Source organism: Aplidium turbinatum, chromosome 9 (genome assembly GCF_918807975.1).
Source record: "Aplidium turbinatum chromosome 9, kaAplTurb1.1, whole genome shotgun sequence".
NCBI classification, from domain to species: Eukaryota; Metazoa; Chordata; class Ascidiacea; order Aplousobranchia; family Polyclinidae; genus Aplidium; species Aplidium turbinatum.
The window spans coordinates 15,281,548-15,302,416 of record NC_137480.1 but is presented as its reverse complement, the minus strand read 5'-3'; the positions used below and the strand labels follow the sequence as shown (position 1 = coordinate 15,302,416).

General features: G+C 37.2%; 1 protein-coding gene across 2 annotated transcripts in view; it reads right to left on the bottom strand.

The window, feature by feature from the left end:
• The window catches only part of LOC145777051 (uncharacterized), a 39,129-nt gene that overhangs the window by 4,530 nt on the left and 13,730 nt on the right, over positions 1 to 20,869 (bottom strand). Inside the window, exons 15-33 of one of the 2 annotated variants that reach the window (XM_082588327.1) lie at positions 19,524 to 19,740; positions 19,002 to 19,220; positions 18,508 to 18,645; positions 16,846 to 17,060; positions 16,056 to 16,235; positions 15,776 to 15,893; positions 15,157 to 15,309; positions 14,003 to 14,287; positions 13,558 to 13,695; positions 12,780 to 13,110; positions 11,459 to 12,576; positions 10,013 to 10,142; positions 8,972 to 9,117; positions 7,842 to 7,934; positions 5,251 to 5,389; positions 4,666 to 4,839; positions 3,762 to 3,970; positions 3,392 to 3,559; positions 1,565 to 1,790 (exon numbers count right to left, since the gene is read on the bottom strand). In XM_082588327.1, the coding sequence (XP_082444453.1) occupies positions 1,565 to 1,790; positions 3,392 to 3,559; positions 3,762 to 3,970; positions 4,666 to 4,839; positions 5,251 to 5,389; positions 7,842 to 7,934; positions 8,972 to 9,117; positions 10,013 to 10,142; positions 11,459 to 12,576; positions 12,780 to 13,110; positions 13,558 to 13,695; positions 14,003 to 14,287; positions 15,157 to 15,309; positions 15,776 to 15,893; positions 16,056 to 16,235; positions 16,846 to 17,060; positions 18,508 to 18,645; positions 19,002 to 19,220; positions 19,524 to 19,740 (4,397 nt within the window). The remainder of the gene's footprint in view (positions 1 to 1,564; positions 1,791 to 3,391; positions 3,560 to 3,761; positions 3,971 to 4,665; positions 4,840 to 5,250; positions 5,390 to 7,841; positions 7,935 to 8,971; positions 9,118 to 10,012; positions 10,143 to 11,458; positions 12,577 to 12,779; positions 13,111 to 13,557; positions 13,696 to 14,002; positions 14,288 to 15,156; positions 15,310 to 15,775; positions 15,894 to 16,055; positions 16,236 to 16,845; positions 17,061 to 18,507; positions 18,646 to 19,001; positions 19,221 to 19,523; positions 19,741 to 20,869) is intronic. The other variant, XM_082588328.1, reaches the window with a different exon arrangement.

Sequence of the window (20,869 nt, the reverse complement as noted above, 5' to 3'; positions counted from 1 at the left end):
GCCTTTAGGCTATTGGGCGTGTTGGATGGTAGCCTATACAGTCAGTAGCGTATTTAGGGGGGAGGATAAAGGGCGATGGCCTCCTCCTAATGATCAGGTAAAAAAAATACAAATTTTGCAAAAAAAAGTTTTAGCCCAAGACATAATTGCTTGGATGATTCGTCCTAGCGCGGGAAGAGGGCGGGGGTATAGCCTACTTTTTGCAATGTAATTTGTCAACAGTTTTTCTTCCTTGACAATTGCATGGCACAAATTCATGAGAGATTTAATGAACACTGCTCGCTAGCTTTTAAAGTCAGCACATTTCTGCCTTCATTGATTCATGTCGGCTGCATAGCCGAGTGGTGAGAACCCTAGAACAGCAATCGAAAGGGCGCCGGTTCGACACCGCTCAAGAGCATGCGGCTGTGTCTGTGGCAGGACACTTAAAAGGCATGTCTGAAGATGGACACGAAGATTGGCTTCCTTGCCTTCCTGTCCACTTAATCTAAATCTTCAACTACCGGATGTAAGCCTGGATACGACAAACAAAAACATTGATTCATGAAGATGAAGACTGCCCGATCGAGAAGATTTTCGACTGCTACCATGAAATGCTGGATGTTGAACCAAGCAATTGCTTTGCAGCTACTGTTGAATTGCGAAGATGGAGAAAGCGAATTGGCTTGCAGTTTCTGTGGACAAACAATCTGCAACTCTTGTGGATGCGTGTCAAGCTGATGAACAACTCGGCACTTATCCGATTATCCATGAATTACTTCGAATCTTTGCTTCGCTTCCAGTTACAACTGCCTCCAATGAGCGATGTTTCAGTTCTCTAAAGTAGCCTACCAGAAAAATTATTACCGCACGACCATGACCGAGCCACGTTTGAATGGTCTATAGCTCCAATGTTTTTAAACAAGGATATTGTACTCGAGTATGATGCAGTCATTGATATATTTGCCAAGCGCAGCCATCGCATTAAACTGCAAATTGTCATTGCGAATCGCCGAGAATGTTAAAAAGGGTATTCGAGGTCGGAAGGACTAACTTATTGTTTATGTTCTGAAGTGTTTGATATCTTTCGTTGGTTCATTGATTGCAACAGTAACTTAATTCTGCGGATTCGCTCTTGATTTTGGACCCCCTCCACTTATGTGACGGTTTCAGCTAACCCTCTTCCCCCCCCTTTCTGACGCATCATATGACAGTTTGGTATACAGCCGCCGAGTCAGCCGCCACGCGGCTGACTGACACAATGTCTTGGCCTCCCCCAACAAAGTTTCTAAATACGCCACTGCCTACAGTAGTTAAAATTTACAACTGTAGCCAACTGATACTTTAACGTTTTCACTCATGAATAAGCGTAGCTTATAACAATACTCTTATTGTAAAGAAGCTTGGTGGGCTACGCTTACTTCTGCAAACAAAACTGTTCGCGCTTTATCTCTCAATCAAATGTAAAGATTAGCAAAAGTTATTTTTAGCCAAGTTGCTTTTATCTATGAGACCTGCAGCGTAGCCCTGCACTAGCAAGCTTTTGTATTAAATAACAATAGCCTAAATCAGTGATGTTACTTACAGCAGACAGGGTCTGAAAAGACCTGCAAACCGTTTTTCTGCATACTATGTACCAGAAGAGTAGTGTATTTACAGGTATCCTGTGCGGTTCTTGCCTTATCCGCACAAGCTTTCTTAAGACTGTAGACATCATCCCAGTAAGGCAGAAATAAATCAGATTGAAACCGTTCAAATGCCTCTTCACAAAGTTCAACAGATCTTGTGTGTGGTGTCGATGGTGTAAAGTCCTGCACAATATGCGGCACGTTTATGGATGACACATCTTTGCATACGGTAACTCTAATCAACAGAAAACGTTCGGTACAATAAAAAAGTTGATATCCGAAGAAGCAAATAGTTTGCCAGGGAACCCCCGAAAAAAATCGACAAATTTTCCTTGTTTTTGTCTCTTTTTGAAACACCATAATGCTTTATCGCTCAAATCGTAGGCTTACACTCTGTATTTCCTAAAATTTATCAAAATAAAACTAGATTTCTGTAAACTTTGAAGTTAGCCCCCAAGTTAATAGACACTGATGTAGAATCTGACGATGACGATGTCTCTTTAATTTGACGAGGCCTGATTTTTAGGCGTTTTGGTTTTGCAACTGTTGAAAAGATCTTGTTTTAAACGATTTTCAAAGTAAGCTTTGAGTTGACTTCACCAATTAATTTTCAGTTTTCATTTCGGTCTTGCTTGGGCTTGTTCAGATAATGAAAAACAGCTTTTACGGTGGCGAACCCTTTATTCATATTCCAATTTCCAAACCTGGCTTATTTTATTTACTTGTTGGCCAGCAAGATGTGATTTTCAAATTCTTTTTTCACAGAAAGAATTTCAATCATTTGTTTGTTCTTTGGCATTGTTTTTTGTAGACTTGTATGGTGTTATACTGTAGGCTAATAGACTTTCAGAAAATTTCGAAAATCCGTTTAAGGTGACGCTTGTCACCCGACCCGATAGACGACACATTTCATCATATCTCTTACCTCTAGTGAGCACTGGAAAAGGGTAATTTAGCCTAATTGTTAACTAGATGCAATGACAATGTGTTTACTTTCAAATATTAAATTATTTTCTTGGAAATTTTATGTAAAACTTATCATTCACTGCTGATAACACGCGTGTCCAGTGTCCAATGCCACTGACTAAGTAGCCAAACATGCTTGAAAAAGTGAGAACATTTTGCAAACATTAAAAACATACAAGTTTTTTCTCGATTTTGCGAGGGCATGTGACCAAGTGTTTCTCCCCATCCCGGATGCGCTACTGAGCCTACTCTTTACAATTGTTCTATGGCCGATGTGTCTAATAAGAATAAATTTAATATAAACCGACTAACATAAGCTATACGTCATAAATATTTCATAAAATGATTTGTGATATAGGCCTAAGTTATTACCGCTTGCAATAAAGGACTGAAGAATTGTTGGATATGCTAGAGATGAGAGAGACCATAGACCAACTGGCAAGGGCAAATGGAGTAAGATGGTATGGACATGTGATAAGGAGGGAGGAAGGAAGTTTTCTTAGAAAGGCACTAGATCTAAAGGTGGATGGGAAGAGGAAACGCGGTCGTCCAAGAAGAACGTGGAAACAACAAGTGAAAGATGAGTTTAAAAAAGTCGGACTGAAGGAGGAAGATGCAAGAGACAGGGTGAAATGGAGAAAAGGGATTAAAACAATTGCTGCGCGGAAACAATCGGCCACCCCCACTAGTGGGGAACAAACCGACGATGGATTATGATGATGATGATGAATAAATATGCAGTCCTTAAAACAAAATACAAACATATTCTCAATAAGACTTATGCAACCGCTGGCAACTTTTCGTGTATCCACAATCACCTCTGTATTATACTGGCACGAGGCCTCTCCAGACAATTCGTATTTATTCATGAGATCAGCTTCATTGATGGCAATGCTACCGTCTGGCAACATCAATTTTGGGAGTGTGGTTTCATTTCCTGCTACTCCAAAGAAGCCTTCGAAGCTTGTGGCAAAAAGTCCTCGTAGCTAAAGCGATAGAGGTATAATTTTTTCATCTTCATAGCAAAATTCCTGCAAGCCTAGCCTATTCTACAGAAGCTAACAGCCAAATCTTTTCAAATTCCTTTTACTTTTAACAACAACTTGTGCAATATAAGAACCCGGGCAGGTTGCTATTGAACTTTTATCGAAAGCTGTATTTTATAAAGTTGAAACAAAACATCATCACCTCCACAAACGCAGTAACTTCGTCGTTAATTGGATCATAAATATCCCGTTCGCTGGCAAAAGGGCTGTTGCACTGCATTTCATTATTTATCAATTTGGTGCAAACGAATAGATCGTCGAAAAAGGGAAATTCACGAGGAACAATGCTGTTATTGACACTAACTGAAAGTGTGTTGTGCCGGCTTTGAATCCAATATCCACCCAGAAAATCTGAAACGAATAAAGATTTTTTTTTTAAAGGAAAAATACAAGAAAATTAAAAATCAGAGCAAACTATAAATAAACTGAACAACACTATTATGTGAAATGCGGTGTAATAATATATGATATTATGCACTTCCTAAAAAATCACATCATAAGCTAAAGTTGTTTTCTGCGGTCTTTACAAAAACCGTAAATGGATCAGGCCATACATTCTGAAGAGTTTGAAAGTTTAATGGAAATCCACATGGATCAGCACGAAATGTATCTTTTGAATCACATAGTTTAGTCAAAGAACTAAACTCGGGACACGATAGGCCAAATTAGTTAAGCTGGAAATGAACCTATGTAGCCTATATGTTTATGCTGAAAAGTTTTAAAAAGGCTTGCAGTAAATACCCACACTTTACATTTTTTATCAGGCAAAACTGTGTAGATTTTGCTTCAGAAGAGGACAGTCAATAAATCGCAATGTTTGGTCCCTTTATTCAAACAGACGTTTTTTTTTATTTATTTGCTGCAGATAATTTACATACGTTTCAAACCCACATGGAGTTATATAAATAAAAATACACATAGGCTACAGAGAAAAGGCTACAAACATATGCACAGGTAGTGCATCGTGGACAGTGTCCCTTTACAACTATGAGTAGGCTATACTTATATTTAATGTTTAATCTCGTTTTCGCAATGCATCTTCTCACTTTTTTCGACAAACAAACCACTGTGGTTAAATAATGCCGTCCCCAGGTTGCTATTAACGTCAACTAGGCTAAGCCATTTGCAATCTTCATTGTTGATCGAGGGAAGACGATAGTAGTGATTGTTCATCGTTATCAGTTGAGAGACATCCGGATACAGAACTCCAAATATCGTGTCTAGCAATAATAAACGTAGTCATTATAGAACCTAGTTGATTAGGCTCAGTTAAACCACTTTTCTTCTGCGTTGTAAAGATGTAGGTACTTGAGATTTTATGTATAAGTTTCGAACGTGCATAGAAATAACCACTGCCACGACACGATATGTAACAAGTAATTAAGAAATTCAAAAAACGTAACGACCAGCTATAGCACTCAGCAACTTTTTGATTGTCAGATAACCCTTGACAAAAACAACTTTGATTAGTCAGTTAGCTACTAAGCTGGTCATAGGCTAAGCATACTTGTGTAAATTTGAGATGCTAAATGAAGGCATCTTAAAAACTTCAATAAGAACTTTTGCTATTTTGTCCAATGAAAAAATTCTGTCATACCGTAAGGAGAAAAAAAACACAAACTCATTCTTACATGGCTTTGTCAAATATTTAGCCCAAGCTATTGGAGAAAACAGGAGAGAAAGTTTCCGATTCAGAAAATTTGCATAAGTTGGTATCACCAGTGGATTCTCTAAAATAGAACTCAAAGCATAATCCAATTGATAGATCATCTGAAAAATGCAGGGCTTTATTGCTTTAATTTGTTTATAAAATAGGTACGGTACTCAAACAGTGTAAAAGTAAAATGTGTCTCATATCTTGTTCAAACTTTGGAGAAATCCTTTTTTAACGAGGCCATTGTCAAGACCAACAACATATTATTAGAGATAGGGTTGCTAGTTTCTTACCCCACTATTACTTCTGCCAAAAAAAAAAATGTGATAAACTGCTCCAGTAGGGGAAAGGAAGGTAATTTGATACACCCCTCTTACAGAAATGTATAAAAATATTAGTTGAAAATACTGTCAATAAGTGGAAGATCTGTGAAAATAATGCCTACAAAATGATACCATGCAGCTGACTCGTGCTTTTGAGGCATAAAATTGGAAAAGCGTATTTTTTGAGTATTTTTATAAAGTTTTTAGCTTATGTTTATTTTCGTCTGGAAAATTGAAGAAAAGTTCCAAAAAGATGAAACCAAACTCATTTGACAGTTCGTTGATAAGGCTTCAAGGGCATGTTAGGGGAAGGGAAGGTAATTTGATACGGAAGGTAATTTGATACACCTCCCCTACAGAAATGTACAAAAAATATTAGTCAAAAATATTGTCATTAGGTGGAAGATCTGTGAAAATAATGCCTACAAAAATTGCACCATGCAGCTAACTCGTGCTTTTATGGCATAAAATTGTAAAAGTGTGTTTTTTAAGTATTTTCGTAAAAATTTTAACTCATGATTATTTTCGTCTGGAAAATTAAAGAAAAGTTCCTGAAAGATCAAACCAAACTCATTTGACAGTTCATTGATAAGGCTTTAAGGGCATGTCACGTTTTTTCTGCAATGTGCATCCAAGCATACAAAAATCAGAATTTTATAACTTTTTTTGAAAAAGGTAAATTGATACATGTAGAGAAGGTAAATTGATACAGTATATTAAATTCTTTTTGTGACTGTAATAAATGTTGTTATTGATCTAGTTGATTTAAATAAGTTATTCTTTGTTAACATGACCTACTACTTTGGGAAACAACCATTATGTGGGCTTTCGTAGGCCTACACGCTATCTGCTTTCAAAAAATGAGAAAAGCGCAAAGCAGTACCCCTCTTGAATAAGAACTCCAGCCAATGATCCTTCCCATGTCCATCCCGCTGCAGAAGCTTTGCCGCACACTAGGTCTCAACAGTCATCCTTGCACCCAAGCAAGCCAACCGCGTTTTAAATTTTCATTTATTGCTTTGTTGTCAAAGGGGATTTCTGTATTAGTTTTACTGTATCAAATTACCTTCCGGGTGTATCAATTTACCTTCCGTGGAAGGTAAATTGATACATTTGAGTGACGTTTTTGAAATTTTAATTAAAAAAAAAGTAACAAAAATAGAAAAGTGAAAATGTTTTTAAAAAGTGTGTAAGGGATCAGACTTTCATTTCAGCTTAAAATCAATAATTTGTGTCACGTAATTTTCAGTTAACAGGCAAAAATGTTAAAAGTGTATCAAATTACCTTCCCTTCCCCTACATGTTTTTTGCAATGTGCATCCAACCATACAAAGATCAGAATTTTATTTTTTGAAAAAGGTAAATTGATACAGTATATTAAATTCCCTTCTGTGACAATAACACATGTTGTCATTAATCTAATTCTAGTTCATTTAAATAAGTTATTCTTCTCTGGACCTGCTACTTTGGAAAACAAACAGCTATTACATAGGCTTTCGTAGGCCTACCGCACGCTATCTGCTGTCAAAAAAAATACGAGAACAGCGTTAGGCCCGAACCTTGAATAAGAACTCCAGCCCATCATCCTTTGCTGCACACATGGGCCTCAACAGTCATTTTTGCACTCAAGCACGCCAACCACATATTAAATTTTCATTTATTGCTTTGCTTTCAAAGGGGATTTTTGTATTAGTTTTACTGTACGGTATCAAATTACATTCCGGGTGTATCAACTAACCTTCCACGGAAGTGACATAAGTATGATACATTTGAGTGACGTTTTTAACATTTCAATTTAAAAAAAAGTAACAAAGATAGAAAAGTGAAAATGTGTTTAAAATGTGTGTAAGGGATCAGACTTTCATTTCAGCCTAAAATCAATAGTCTGTGTCACGTCATTTTCAGTTAACCGGCAAAAATGTTAAAAATGTATCAAATTACCTTCCCTTCCCCTACTCCGACAATTATAGCACAGAAGGCAAGCGCACTAACAGCTAATAGTAATAGGCTAATAGCCTACTATAGGACTAGGTCATTTCGCTCATCACGCAAGCTATACTGTAACCATACAAAATATGCGTAAGTTACAGACAAAAGATATTAGAGCTCCAGTATCATAAATGAAACTGTTCGAATGTTCATCTTAACGAGTATGTAATCTTCTTATTAAAGTTGGTAATATTTTAATCTTTTTATTATTAAAAAAAATAGCCCAACCTTAAATAAATAAAAAATCTTTATTTACCCGGAAAAGGCTTTCAATATGTAGTTTTGCAGATGTTAAGTTATATTCTTCTTTCTGTTCCATCGTTGCCAACATTTCCAAGTAACGCTGCATCTACAAGGGAAATTTTACTCAACAATTTCATAATTTGGTTTTTAATATAAATTATTGCTATCCTATGATTATAAACACTAATGAAAGATCAGGGTAGCCGCTGTGGTCGTTCTGGTATAGCCTATGATGACGAGGGTATATCCCCCGGCCTCTCCAAATGGTGATAACTGAAAACTTTCTCGAACTACACTGAGAGATTATGGGAGAGAAGCAGACTTTAGAACCGCTTTGCATACGTTCTTCTGCATCTTGTGAAAAAAGGGTGCTACAATCGGTAATGTTATGCTCGGTGTCTATTTCTCAGCATTACAATCGCAGTCAAAGTTTGACTTAGTCTAACCAGGTGCACTGTTGAGCCAAAAAGCACGGGTGTACAAAGACAATCTCGATACAAACCTATGTGAATGTTGGAATGGGGATTGTTTAATGCTTAGTATCCATTCTGCTTTTCATTTATGGTGCTCCTAATTAGCCGCAGAAAAATTTTCGTCAACTTTACTGAGTAAAAGCTCATCGTCCATCATAAGTGAATATTTTGATTTTAGTCGACAGAAACGCTCATTCGGAAAAGAACAGATTTCGGAGTTGAATTAATGGACGAGCGATTGAGCCAAACCATCGTTATCATCACAAAGCGACAAAGTGACTGTAACGACGCTCGGCCATTGGATTTCCAAGGAGCTTGGTATGGGGCATCAGGTCACAGGACACCGTTGATGGCGGTGTCGATGTTGCGAAAGTGACCTGGAGTCTGCCAGAAGCTTCAGTATTGTGATGAAAAGTTCAATATGTTCAAAATCAAAAAGCTTCAGCTTGATGAATGAAAATTTGGTTAAGAAAATTCACAAGGTTGCAGTTCACAAACTGAATTTTACGATAGTACTCATATTGTTATAGTTAGTTTTTTTATGAACGAGATAAGTTTTCAAGTTTCAAGCGAAAACCAGCAAAAGTTAAGATGTTGAAAATTAAAAAACTTTGTTTTTTTCTGCTTAACTGCCCAAACTACATCAGCGGCCAGCCTACAATAAGCTTACTTGCAGCAAAGAATCCTCTGTCATAAAGCCCTCTGATAACACTGTTTGTATATTTCGATCATCGTCTGCCAACCTACGTTTGAGAAGTGCCACCATCACTGCACCAGCGTCTTTAATCCAAGACACGTCCAAGTAAAATGGACTTTCTAAAATATAACAAGATCTGTACTTCTTGTTTAATTTTTCCAAAATGTTCGCTCAAGTAAGCTGTCACCAAAGGATGTCTACTGTCACCAAACTGTTGGTTTAGTTGGTTTTGAATCTTCATTCTCGGACTGGGAAAGCCTTGATTTATTCTTGGTAGTTTCGCATACTTGTAAAGGCTTTTGATGCAAGGCCGGTTACCGAGATTGACAGAGTGAAGTTTCCGCTTGTTGAAGTGTTGTTACCAGAAAATTATTCCATCCCTTAGGTGCTGCTGAATGGATAACAGTCCTTAGAATGCGTTGCTCAAGCGCACACCCCGAGAGTCGAACCAGCGCCGCTTGATTCTGACGCTTCTTTGTTCATGAAGTCACGCACTAACCAACTGAGATATCGGGGCGGACTTAGTTGTTTAACCTTTAAGTACAAGTAAGAAAGTAGGCAAAGTTCAAACAGACAATATAATATCCTTTTACAAGTTTATGACGGACCTGTTATAAAATATTACCGGTATCATACGCTCACGCGAATAAGGGTAAATCTTTGAAATCATTAAACTTATTCGTGTAAACCTGAGATAATATATTTCAGCAGTTTTGTCATGTCACTTGTCATCCCTTTGAAATCATTTTAAACTTTCAATCTACAATTTTGTAGGCAATAGAGCGCTTAGAAACAGAAATAGATTATTTCTAGGCTACATCTTTTGAGTCTAATAATTGCTGAAATTCATGTCATTTAAAAATGATTGGACCGTTAATCAGCCTTATTTTTGGAAAATTCTAATTCTTTATAATTATAACGACCGAATATGAAAACGTTAAAAACTTTTAGACTCCGATTCCGCAAAAATAAACAAAACACACTGTGCGTATTTAAAGTACGAATTGAATTTACGTTCTGTGTTAGATGACAATGACTGCATGCGCTGGAGTTGCTCCCATGGTGCGTCAACAAAGTACTGGTACTCGTTAAATGAGAAATTTAAGACTCTCAAAAGGCTATGCATGCTTCGGTCAATAGTACTCTAGAAAAAGAAAAATTTTAATTGTTAGGCTTACAGAAGACACGTGAAGAGATTTAAGAATGCACATAATTCTTCACACTTTTAAGTTTCACATCATGTGAATCCAAATCTTCATATCGGGGTGGCAAAGACACAGGTTCATCATTATAAAAAAATTTACTAAGTTAAATCAAAATAAACTTTGTCAGCTATCCCAGTCAATACATACCTAAGTTTTTCGCGTAAATAAACTACATCATTACAAACTAGCCTACTTTTTTTTAATAAAATTAAAATTATGTTGTGAAGTTTGTTGTGACAAAGTTTGTGGCGGCATCGCTTTTTTTGCAATGCTGCGCCTTTTTTACTGCGTGAACTTTTGTTAAGCTCTAACAAAAAAAAAATTGAAAAAGAATACGGCATAGCGTAGCCTACTGTTACTAAACCTAAAAGCCCTTAGCTGATTTAGAGCGGCATTAGATAAGTCACACCCTTGCACTTTGCAGGTAGCTGGAGTACAAATAGTGTGCCTGGTGTGCCAGCAGCGACGACACATTGTTATTGTGAAAAAATGTTTATGTTTTATTCAGATTTACACACATGTATTGTCAGGGTTGGAAGTCGTTAGTCAAAAAGCAATGACTATTTCACTATTCGATAGTGCCCAAAAAAGCAATGACTTTCCGATATCGATACTTAAAAAAAGCAATGAATAGCAATTACTAAAAATAATTTAAAAAATAACAAGCAACTCGCAAACTCAAAAAAAATAACGTAAACTCAAAAGAAAAACAAGCCCAAACTTGCAGGAAAACCGCAAGGTTGGCAATACTGTTAACGACTCTCACTGGCATGGTTTTTCTGAACTGTGATGCCGCAAAATTTTCCTTAATCCTTTAGTTCGAAAACCAGAAGAGGGCTAGGTCGGATAGCAATCCGAAAACTAAATCTCGTAAATTCGGTTTGATGACAAGTAAGTGAACAACAAAATATGATTCAGCAGTTCTCCTAAATATCGATTAGTGAAAAACGAATAATGATTTCGTTGCTTGCATAAAAAAGCAGTGAATAACGCGCATTCGATATTTATTTTTAAAAGGAATGGGTATAAGCATTCGATATTCAGAAAGCAACGAATAACGCTATCGAATAGTGACAACTAGTCGTTACTTCCAACCCTGTGTATTGTTTAATTTTTCGAAGCCTTAAAATAATATACAGCATAACTTGCTTGCGATTGTGGTAAACTCTACTATTAAAACACTCTTTAAGAAAAACTCTCACACAGCTAAAACATCACGTCACTCTCTCAATAGAAAACATCTCTTTAAAATTACCTGAAACATGTTTCTACGTCGTTCCTCACAACCTGTCAGTGATTCGCAGGTTTCCTCAAACCCTTCTTCATTGCCTGGTTGTGGTCCTAGAAAGTAGAATCCGGTGTGATCGTACCGCATTTCGCCCTCTCCAGGCGTCAACAGGAGAGACGGAAGAATTCCAGTTAAGTTTAGATGGTAATTGGGATGGTACCAAGAGTCTTCTGCTGTTTCCTGTTGATGAGTAAACAACGCACTGAAACTTCCCTTTTTCCCGGTCACAGCACCATAGGTTTCTAATTCTGCCAAGCTGTATTCAGTGTTTCTGAGAGAGGAGAATTGTTTGAATAACTGATTGTCAACTTCTACTGTCCAGCTGTACGTTTCATTGAATTCCAACACTTCACTCTTTTGAATAAAGTGATTGTAATCTATCTTTCGTGTTCTGTTCAACCCAGACTTGTCAACTACGTAGTTGAGACCTGTCTCGAGAACTAAATCGGAAATCGATCCTGAGCTTGCCACCTCTTTCTCACATGAGAGAGTGATACCAGAAGCGTACGTTTGGAGTAGTCGGGTGGGGTCTTCAGCCTCCCAGTTAAGGTTACCCATCATTTTGCAGACGTAACTACCTGCTCGACTATCAGCAGACAGCGTAACATTTGTAGATGCAATATTAACGTCTACGTTATATCCAAGCTTTAGTTGACCGTCATCATATGTTGATAACAAGTAAGTGGGAACGTTAAAGTTTCTTGCAAGGGATGGGAGCATCTTCAAAAAGACAACGTTTTTAAGAACATTAGGCCGGATAGCAAATTCGAAACATCCTTTCATTGCCAAACTATAAACCTCCAGAGCAAAACAGTGATCACAATTCGCTAGATTTCTGGTTACTTGTATATAACTCTTGTATTGATTTGCAGTGTAGAAAAGGGTAGTATTGGCTCGGCCTTCAGGAACTGAACCTAAAGCTACGTCTATACCGTACACTTTGATACCAGGCCCATCTACAGGGATTTTCATCAAATGAAAAGCAGTCGGTCTCACTGCTGCCACTGTGATGGGATTATCCGGTATGACCAAATGGCTGTTAATGGTAAATTTTGATAGATCTGTAGCCTCGGTTGTCCATTGACCTAAACACATGAGCAATTTGTAAGAAAAAGTAGCCTGCTCTTTATGGTTTTGTTATTTTACTTAAAGTAAAAGAAGTTGTAAGCATTAAATAGTCACATGACATGTCTGCATGGTTACGCTGTACTGTACAAACTTATTCAGATATAAATTCTAGACAAGCTTTAAAATCAATTGATCCCTGGTTTTGAATGAGACAACTTACCTTGAAACTTTTGGGTGGTGATAGTGGCGTTCCAGTTGTATCTGCTGGGATTGTCACGTGATGCAAAGGCAGTGGCCTGACGAAGATCTATAAACGGGCCAGAAACTTCATCAGAAAACCAAGATTCCATCCGGAGGATCTTCCCATACCCAGAGCTGGTTTTGTTAAACCAGGTCATACTCATACTGGCATTTTCATACGGAAAAAATTGAGTGCGAAGTTCTTTCAGCACGACATCCACTTTAGTAGCCGTGTGGTTGTTCATTGGTACATTTGTCTTTTCATATACAATTGTACATAGCGATTGCGCAATTGATGAACCAACAAATATCTGAAACAACATCAGCACTTAAATAACGTCTGAAAATGAAAGCTGGTTTTCGGCAAGCTATACTGCAATGTAAAAAAGGTAAAGGTGAGTCCCATAATTGATCCAAGCATCGGGGAATGAAAAGATAAGGTTCTCATTATACTAAGCCTTCGGCGCTAACGATCGAGAGTAGGGTATAGCAAGTTCCTTTTTCTCGACCGTCTTTCCTTCAGTAACTACACCCACCCGATTTATTACAATTTGGGTAGAGGTGAGCAGCCTGCTGTGTTTATCAACAACCAGCATAATCTGGGGGTCGAACCAGGATTGCATGAATGGAAATCGAACGTCTTATCCACTGCACTATGCTAATGCAGTTCAGTTTAATGAAATGCAATAAATCAATGACAAAACCAAAATAAAAATGACGGCAGCCCATGTTTATATTCAATAGCCTACTCAACGTACCTTAGCTAAGCCTGTGATTTCTCCTTGCGGTGTTGGTGCAGGAATATGTCCGAGCATATTGAATTGCATGTTGTTAGCGGGTAAGTTAAGATTTGCTTTCAAGTCATAACCAAGTTCAGAGCCATAGTGGAATAAATGCTGAAAATATAAAAACAACTAATAAAAAAAATAACATTTTTCTGCAACATTAAGCGATCGAACTGCTGTAGTACAACACTCGGAGATCCAAAATGTGTAAATGAATTAAAAATGATTATTTACGGTAGTCACAGTAACGCTGTGCGGGTAAGAAAAATACAGTTTTGTGACTTTTAACGTTACGAAACCTATAGTTAATTATTTAGCAGTAGGCTTACAGTAGTCTGAAATTCAATTAAGTTCTCTGGTAATAAACTTACCACATTTAAAACCAGTTGTGAGTGTTTTTGTTTTGTAGCCTACTCACCAGCAAATTCAGCGAAGACAGTTTGTTTTCAAGAGTTGTATCACCGGAAGCCTTTTGGACAAACAGGGTGCTGGTTAAGATCGGAAATGCTGTGGAAATATTAAAACTAACAAAAACGTTCTCGATATTTTCTGTGTCATCTCGTGTTGTCATAAAGTTGCTTCGTATCATATAAAGAGGCCGATTGCTCCGTAGAGAAAAAATTTGAATCTCTTTTTGCAAGGGTAAATATTTTGCATTGAAGTCGAACACTGCTGGAGTGGTGCCCTCCGTTGACCTATACACCTAAAAAAAGTAGTTATCAATACATTATTTTAAAAACTGTATCAAAATTCATATTAAATGTTTTATATATTGCTCTTTCCATTCTGTTCATCAGTTGGACCAGTGGTTCCCAACTGGAAAGGGGGAAATTCCACACTGGAAGGAATTTTGAAATTTGCAAGGGCGAATTTGGTTTTAAGACTGTAAAGCTTTTTAAACCTATTGTTGGTTTAGACTAGCGCTTTAGAGCGTTAAAGAAGAGTTGTTAACTCCCGATTATTTAAGCAACTATGCACTGATGTGGATGCAGACCATTACGTAGGCCTACTTCTTTTTCATGCAAATACTCGATGGGTTTCAGAGGAAACGTAACCAAGCGAGTGTTTGAGCTCAGACACGACCTTGAACTATTTTTTGAGTTTCCAAAGAAATCGAAATTTGTTTCATTGCTGAATGATGATAGGTGGATTAGATTCCTTATTTATTTGGTTGATATGTTTGGTCAATTGGATAAACTAATCTAATTATGCAAGGGAAAAACACAACTCAATCACCATCTCCGTTTAAGCAGATTGCGCATCAACATGGGCTATCTGTATTCATGAGTTATTGACATATTGATACCATGCAATTTTACAAGCCGTGCTGCTTCCATGCTGGTTCAAGTATTTTTGGCTCGAGTTTTCAACAAACTAACATTGCAAAGAGAAATTTAGATTCGAATATCGACTAAAAGGTTCCACAAGATAAAAAAAAGAAAGATTGGGAACCACTGAGTTAGACCCTCTTGTCATTTGCCTGTTTGTTTACATTCTGGTGTCTACAGTATCAACACTACATTGCTTAAAGTTCTTTGTTCAATCTTCTTCAATTGAGGATTTAGGTGTTACCTTCATGTTAAAGCCAACGGAAGGAACAGGGACACCATCCCAGCCATTCTGAAATGCCTTCATGGGTCCCCAGAGGTAATCTTTAACCAAGGGAGCACCGCTGCTTTCTAGCCAGAGTCCAGCTTCACTTGGAGCAATTGGTCCACCGCATTTCTAAACATATTGTAATTTTTGTACAACCGGTCAAAAGTATTTCATATAGGCTATGGTACCGGTACTACAAATCAAACTACTTTATTCATACAAACAGAGGGTGTGGTAAGAAATCGATAAACTCGAGTTCACTATTCAAGTAAGTTTTTAAAATATCAAATTAAGTAACGTATTTTGACTCAGCTGTTGTAGTGAAAATACTGCCAGTAGCTTGATGCCAAAAGTAAGAAAAAAGACAATCTAATGAGCAAGAAAGCCTTTGTGTTATTTTCACTTTTTTACATTTTGGGACTTCAAATTTTTCTGATCCAAAATAAACTTGATGGAACTTCACTGTACTGTAACTAACTAAACTTCCAAATAATTGATTTGCGTTCAACCTTTGGCATCTAGCTACTACTACTACTAGCCTACGCTGAAATTAGTCAATAAGCAGAGTTGTCCCACAAAGAAAATAAAAGATTACCGTCGTATACAAGGCAACATCATAATATTCATTTATCATCGATTTTCTGCACGGTTGAAGCTGGGAAGTTATCTCAAACCCTGTCGGCGTTGTCCAGCTTGGTGCTAGGCTCTCAGATCTACAATGACAAAACCCAGCTCATCACGAATGATCAACATATACATCTACAGTAAAACAGCTGCAATTTTTGTATGAACCTTTAATCTCTTAATATACCGTATAGGTTCAAAGATAAGGTTACAAATAAAAGACATCTTTCACCAGTACAATTGCAACATACGACAACAGGAAAAGTTGATTCTTTGGACGGGTAGACGTTTTTGATGTCAGTCCTTTCGGAGAGTAAGTTCCTTCAACTTGTACGTCAACATCACGGCCAGCAGTGAAAAGCACTCCTGAACCACAAGGCTTGCCATAGGGCAACTTCATGACTCTCTCGACTGCAGCATTAATTCGGAATCTAAAATCATTCAGATTGAGATACCTGTAAGCTTTTATAAGAAAATATGTACACTGAAACAATTGAAAATATGGTCACTTGTCTCTGTATTTCGATCAAAGCGTAAGGATTATCAAACCTAAGTCTATTATTAATTCAATTGACCAAAACTATTTAACATTCCATTGGTCTGTCATATTATTGATGAATTACTTTTGTTGTCATCTAACTAACGCTTCAATTAATTTTTGTTTTTTAAAAAGTATATTTCCCTCACATATTTTTTAAGTAAAAGTACACTTACGTAAAATTAAAAGTACATCTAATATAGTTATTACTTTCTAAAACCTCTACAGCCTGTTTCACCCAAAAAAGGAGATCATCAGAAGATCTTTATTCAATTAAGGCCTATATATTATTAATTATTATTCTATTTGAATAAGGACTTTCTGATGATCCTCCTTTTAGGGTGAAGCAGGCTGTAGAGGTTTCAGAAAGTAACAACTATAGTAATAACTATATTTGATGTAATTTTCTCAGTTTGGCTTTTTGCTTGACACTTTTTGTAGTATAGCAGTTATTGTTTTATAATTAAAAGTTAATGCAAAGAAAATTTTAAAACCAAACTTACGCTTGACCAGCTTGTATGCGACATGTTCCATGCTGCGTGAAATATAATTTCTTAACTTCGATCATCAGACTGAACGCATGGTGGTTGAATTGCGTTAACTCCACGCTAGTGGTCAATGGCAGACCAATCGACGTGGGCACTTCCGATTTAAAAAATCCGGGCATGGAAAAGAAAGTTGTGTTGAAACTTATTCCTTCACTGAGAGTATCCATCAACTGATCAGTAGATAAATTATTTATAAACAAAAATGATTTTTAAAAAATATCAGAAATTTTTAAAGTTTGAAACGCCACCCAGGCATAGTTTCGTAAACAATTATAAACAAAAATTACCCACTTTCCAAACTCACCATAGAACTCTGTTGCAATGCTGCACAGTTTCCAATGCAACTATACGGGGTCTCGAGTAACTGCTGTAAATTTTATCTCAAAATGCCTTAATGATAAAATCCGTCTAGAATATACTGCAACGGTTAATTTTAACCGGTAATTCAAAAAATCCCATAAAATTATGTTCGGAAATACTTCTTTCATTCTGGGCCTTATAGACTACTCCGCTCTTGGTGCCCGGCACATACAGACCAGGGGCAAATCCAACAAGTATCAAGGGTTGAGGGGCGACTTTAAAACAGTGATGTGTAAGTCTACATTCATTCGAACCTGCAAATACTCCGTGAATAATTAGGCTAGTTATTTTTCTGTATTTTAGAAAGGGGAGGGAGCAATCGCCTCAATTGCCCGCTCTCTTGGTGGATCCGCTATTGTTACAAACACATCGTCAGATGTGAAAGAAATCAAATGTTGTTTCAAATAAGCTTCAATAAAATCATTTTATCTCAGTCTTTTCATCTTCTTTTCTCGTATTGTCGCTATATGTCAGGGCATCCGTTGGTTAGCCACTGCCCGGTGTCGTCATCGATGGAAATTAGGCCTTCCATACCATGGCGTGGTCTATATAGCCGGCAATCCTTGATAATGTGGGCTGCCGTCTGCATTTCGCCACACTCACAAGCAGCACTCTCTGCCAAGCCCCAGCGCAACATGTCTGCACCATAGCGTCCAACACCAGTGAGCAAACGGTTACGCCTTGATGAGGCAAGTCTAGAGAGGCCATGTCCCAGCTGGTTTTCGGACGGGGATCTGAATACTTGGCGAAGTGGGGACGTGCTGCTTGACCATTGTTCACACCATAGTCTTGACCATAGTCTTTTCATAATAGCTTCATATAGAAACCCAATCTTGGCCATCAAGTTAAGTTCACAAAGATCCAAGTTAACTAAAAGTAGCTGAATATGGAAAACAGCGCTTGTCACCATTTTATCTTCGTGATTTTTATAAGTCTGTTGTGAGATTTTTGTAGTTCTGTTCACCGCTGAATCGAGAAATTGTTGTTCAGACAAAAGAGCTGAAAAATAAAACCTTAAATGAGCCCCCCTCAAAGCCCCCCTTTCATCAGGCTTTTTCTTATTTCAGGGGGCTAAGCTTCCCCAAGCCCCCCACACTCCCCAGGAATGCAACCCTGCACAGAAGTACTTCTTGCAATTATTGCAGAAAACAATAACAAGTTAGAATTTATATATATATATTTTTTTTTTGCAAACCTACAAGTAAATATTCCTACTAAATCTTCAAGTTGAAAAACAGCAGGAATTTTGATATTCACCTTTTCGAGCTTGGACAAGGTATTGTCTCTGAAGAAGGAGAATTTATTGAAATAATACGACGAAACCTCTTTTCCGAACAGTTTAATTTCTACAATTGATTTCTTTTGAGTGTCAATAAGAGTTTGAGCCAGCTTGAACTGTGATTAAACGTCCATTCATTAATATGCATATCGAAAGCAGATAACAGTTTACAGCCAGGCTATAGGTAGTATTTGTTAATAAATTTTATGAAAAGAAAAGTACATTTTGTCACTACAGAAGTAACCCTTCCTTTGATTGAGCGAAGCAAAATTAAAGTTACTAACTGTTGTTGACTAAATAAAACTTATCAAGATTTCATTTTGTGTTTAAATAAGCTATTTGAATACATAAGCTGAAGATGCTATTACTATAGCGAAATCGATTCTTAACTTAATAAATTACACTAAGAGGTTAGATTGTTGTGCAAATGCCAGCATTTGATGAATGCAAAATAGCAGTACCAAGATATCACCTGATCGGCAATTTTCTTCAATTTGTTCAAGTTTCTCTTTGGTGTGTGAGGAATGTACGGAGCACTTGGTTCCAACAATTCATGCAAAGGGATGTTCATGAGATGCTCCAGCACATCAAGAGGAAGAAAACCTTTTTCTCCAAGTAAAGGCATCAACACTGAAGTCACTCTTCGGACATCAATTCTGATGTCTAACAAACTAATGTTCACTTCGTGGATCTTCATAAAAAGAATGTAAAATTTGTTACTAATTATCGAATCATAGAAATTTTTATACTCAATTTGTAGCCTATTCATAGGGTCAGATTTATGGTGTCATGACATTATTACCAGACTTACTCTCACTGCGTTATGCAAGAAAGAATACAACCGGTACCGTTTTTTAAAAGTCTTTGGTTTGACCTGCCCTGGAATCGAGCTCAGATTTACCAGCACAAGAGCCAAAGGCGAAACCACTCGGCCACTGAGGTAGTCAAATATTTTTGAATAATATCTCTACAATTGTGATAAAGAAAAATCAACCTCTGTTTCAAGTGAGACATCAATCATGAACGGCGCTGGATTTCTTCCCGAAAAATACAAAGACATTTTTATGGTTCCATTGATGGGTTGTTTAATGACAGGTAGAGAGAGGGTGCGTCTGAACTCGAAAGTCTTTTTATATGCTTGCGAGCTGCCCTGATATTGCTCCGTGTTCATTCCCGCTTCATTCATCGCGGTTAGAATTCTTTCTATGGTTCTGGAAAAAAATGCAATCTTACTTCATAAAAAAGTAATCTATTTCTACAGCCACACGTTCAAATTTCACAATAAAATTTGTTGAAAAGTCTAACTTTATTTGTATATTTCTATCATGGCACATCATACAATGTCAATTTATTTCAAAATTATTTCAGCCTTTCTAAAATATTGCTAAAAATTTGAAAACATACATTCTCTTGCTTAGAGTTGACACATTTTATTATCTGATCTGAATGATCTAACTCTGCGTGCAGTAGCGGAACTAAAAAATAATTTCGGGACTTCAAAGTTACGGCAAAGAAAAAATTCTGAGAAGGCAATGAAAAAGTTCAGGTTTAAAGAATCTGAAAAGCTTAGTTGGGTGCCTGGATGTTTGTTCCTAAAATTTTTTCGAAAAATTTAATCACGTTTTTGTCGCTTTTTACTTGTTTTATCTGTGTTATTCATAGTTTTCACGTAAGAGAACAATTTAAAAAAATTAGCACGACGTGTTTACTTACCCTATAACAGCGTTTCTTGTATTTATTTTGCGGCGACCTAAAATTGACGTATTTGTTTGCTGAAACGACGTTCACTGCTCATTTGCAATCTCTGCTCGCTCTTAGTTTTCCTACACCTAAAGGCTTTGCAACCCATACTTTGACAACAACTACTATGACATACAAGACATAGGCTACTTGACCTCATACTTTCGTTACCGCTGGAACAGATTAATTTAATTGTCAAGTTAATCTAGTTGAGTGAGCAATTTTTTTACTTCAAAACACCGCTTTTTTCAGTTTTAGGTAGGTAGGCCTACGTGACCAAACTTATTCTCTTAAATCCGCTAATGATTTAAAACACAGGTGCGGTGTGTCCTATGCCGACGGTTAATAAAATGCAAATTAAGTGAAAAAAAAATGAAAAATCTCATATAGTTTGCATTTTTGGCTTGGTTTGCGAAAGCACCTGACCTTTTTGGATTCACCACTGGCTACGTGGCCAAATAGTAGTCTCAGGCTGCCACCGCTAGAATAACACTCAAATACACCTCAGTTTGACACTTTTGTGAGCAAGTGGTCACAGCGGTAAACCATAATCTCTTCATGGGAAAATTGTAACATAAGATTCCCGCATCCGTTCGTCTG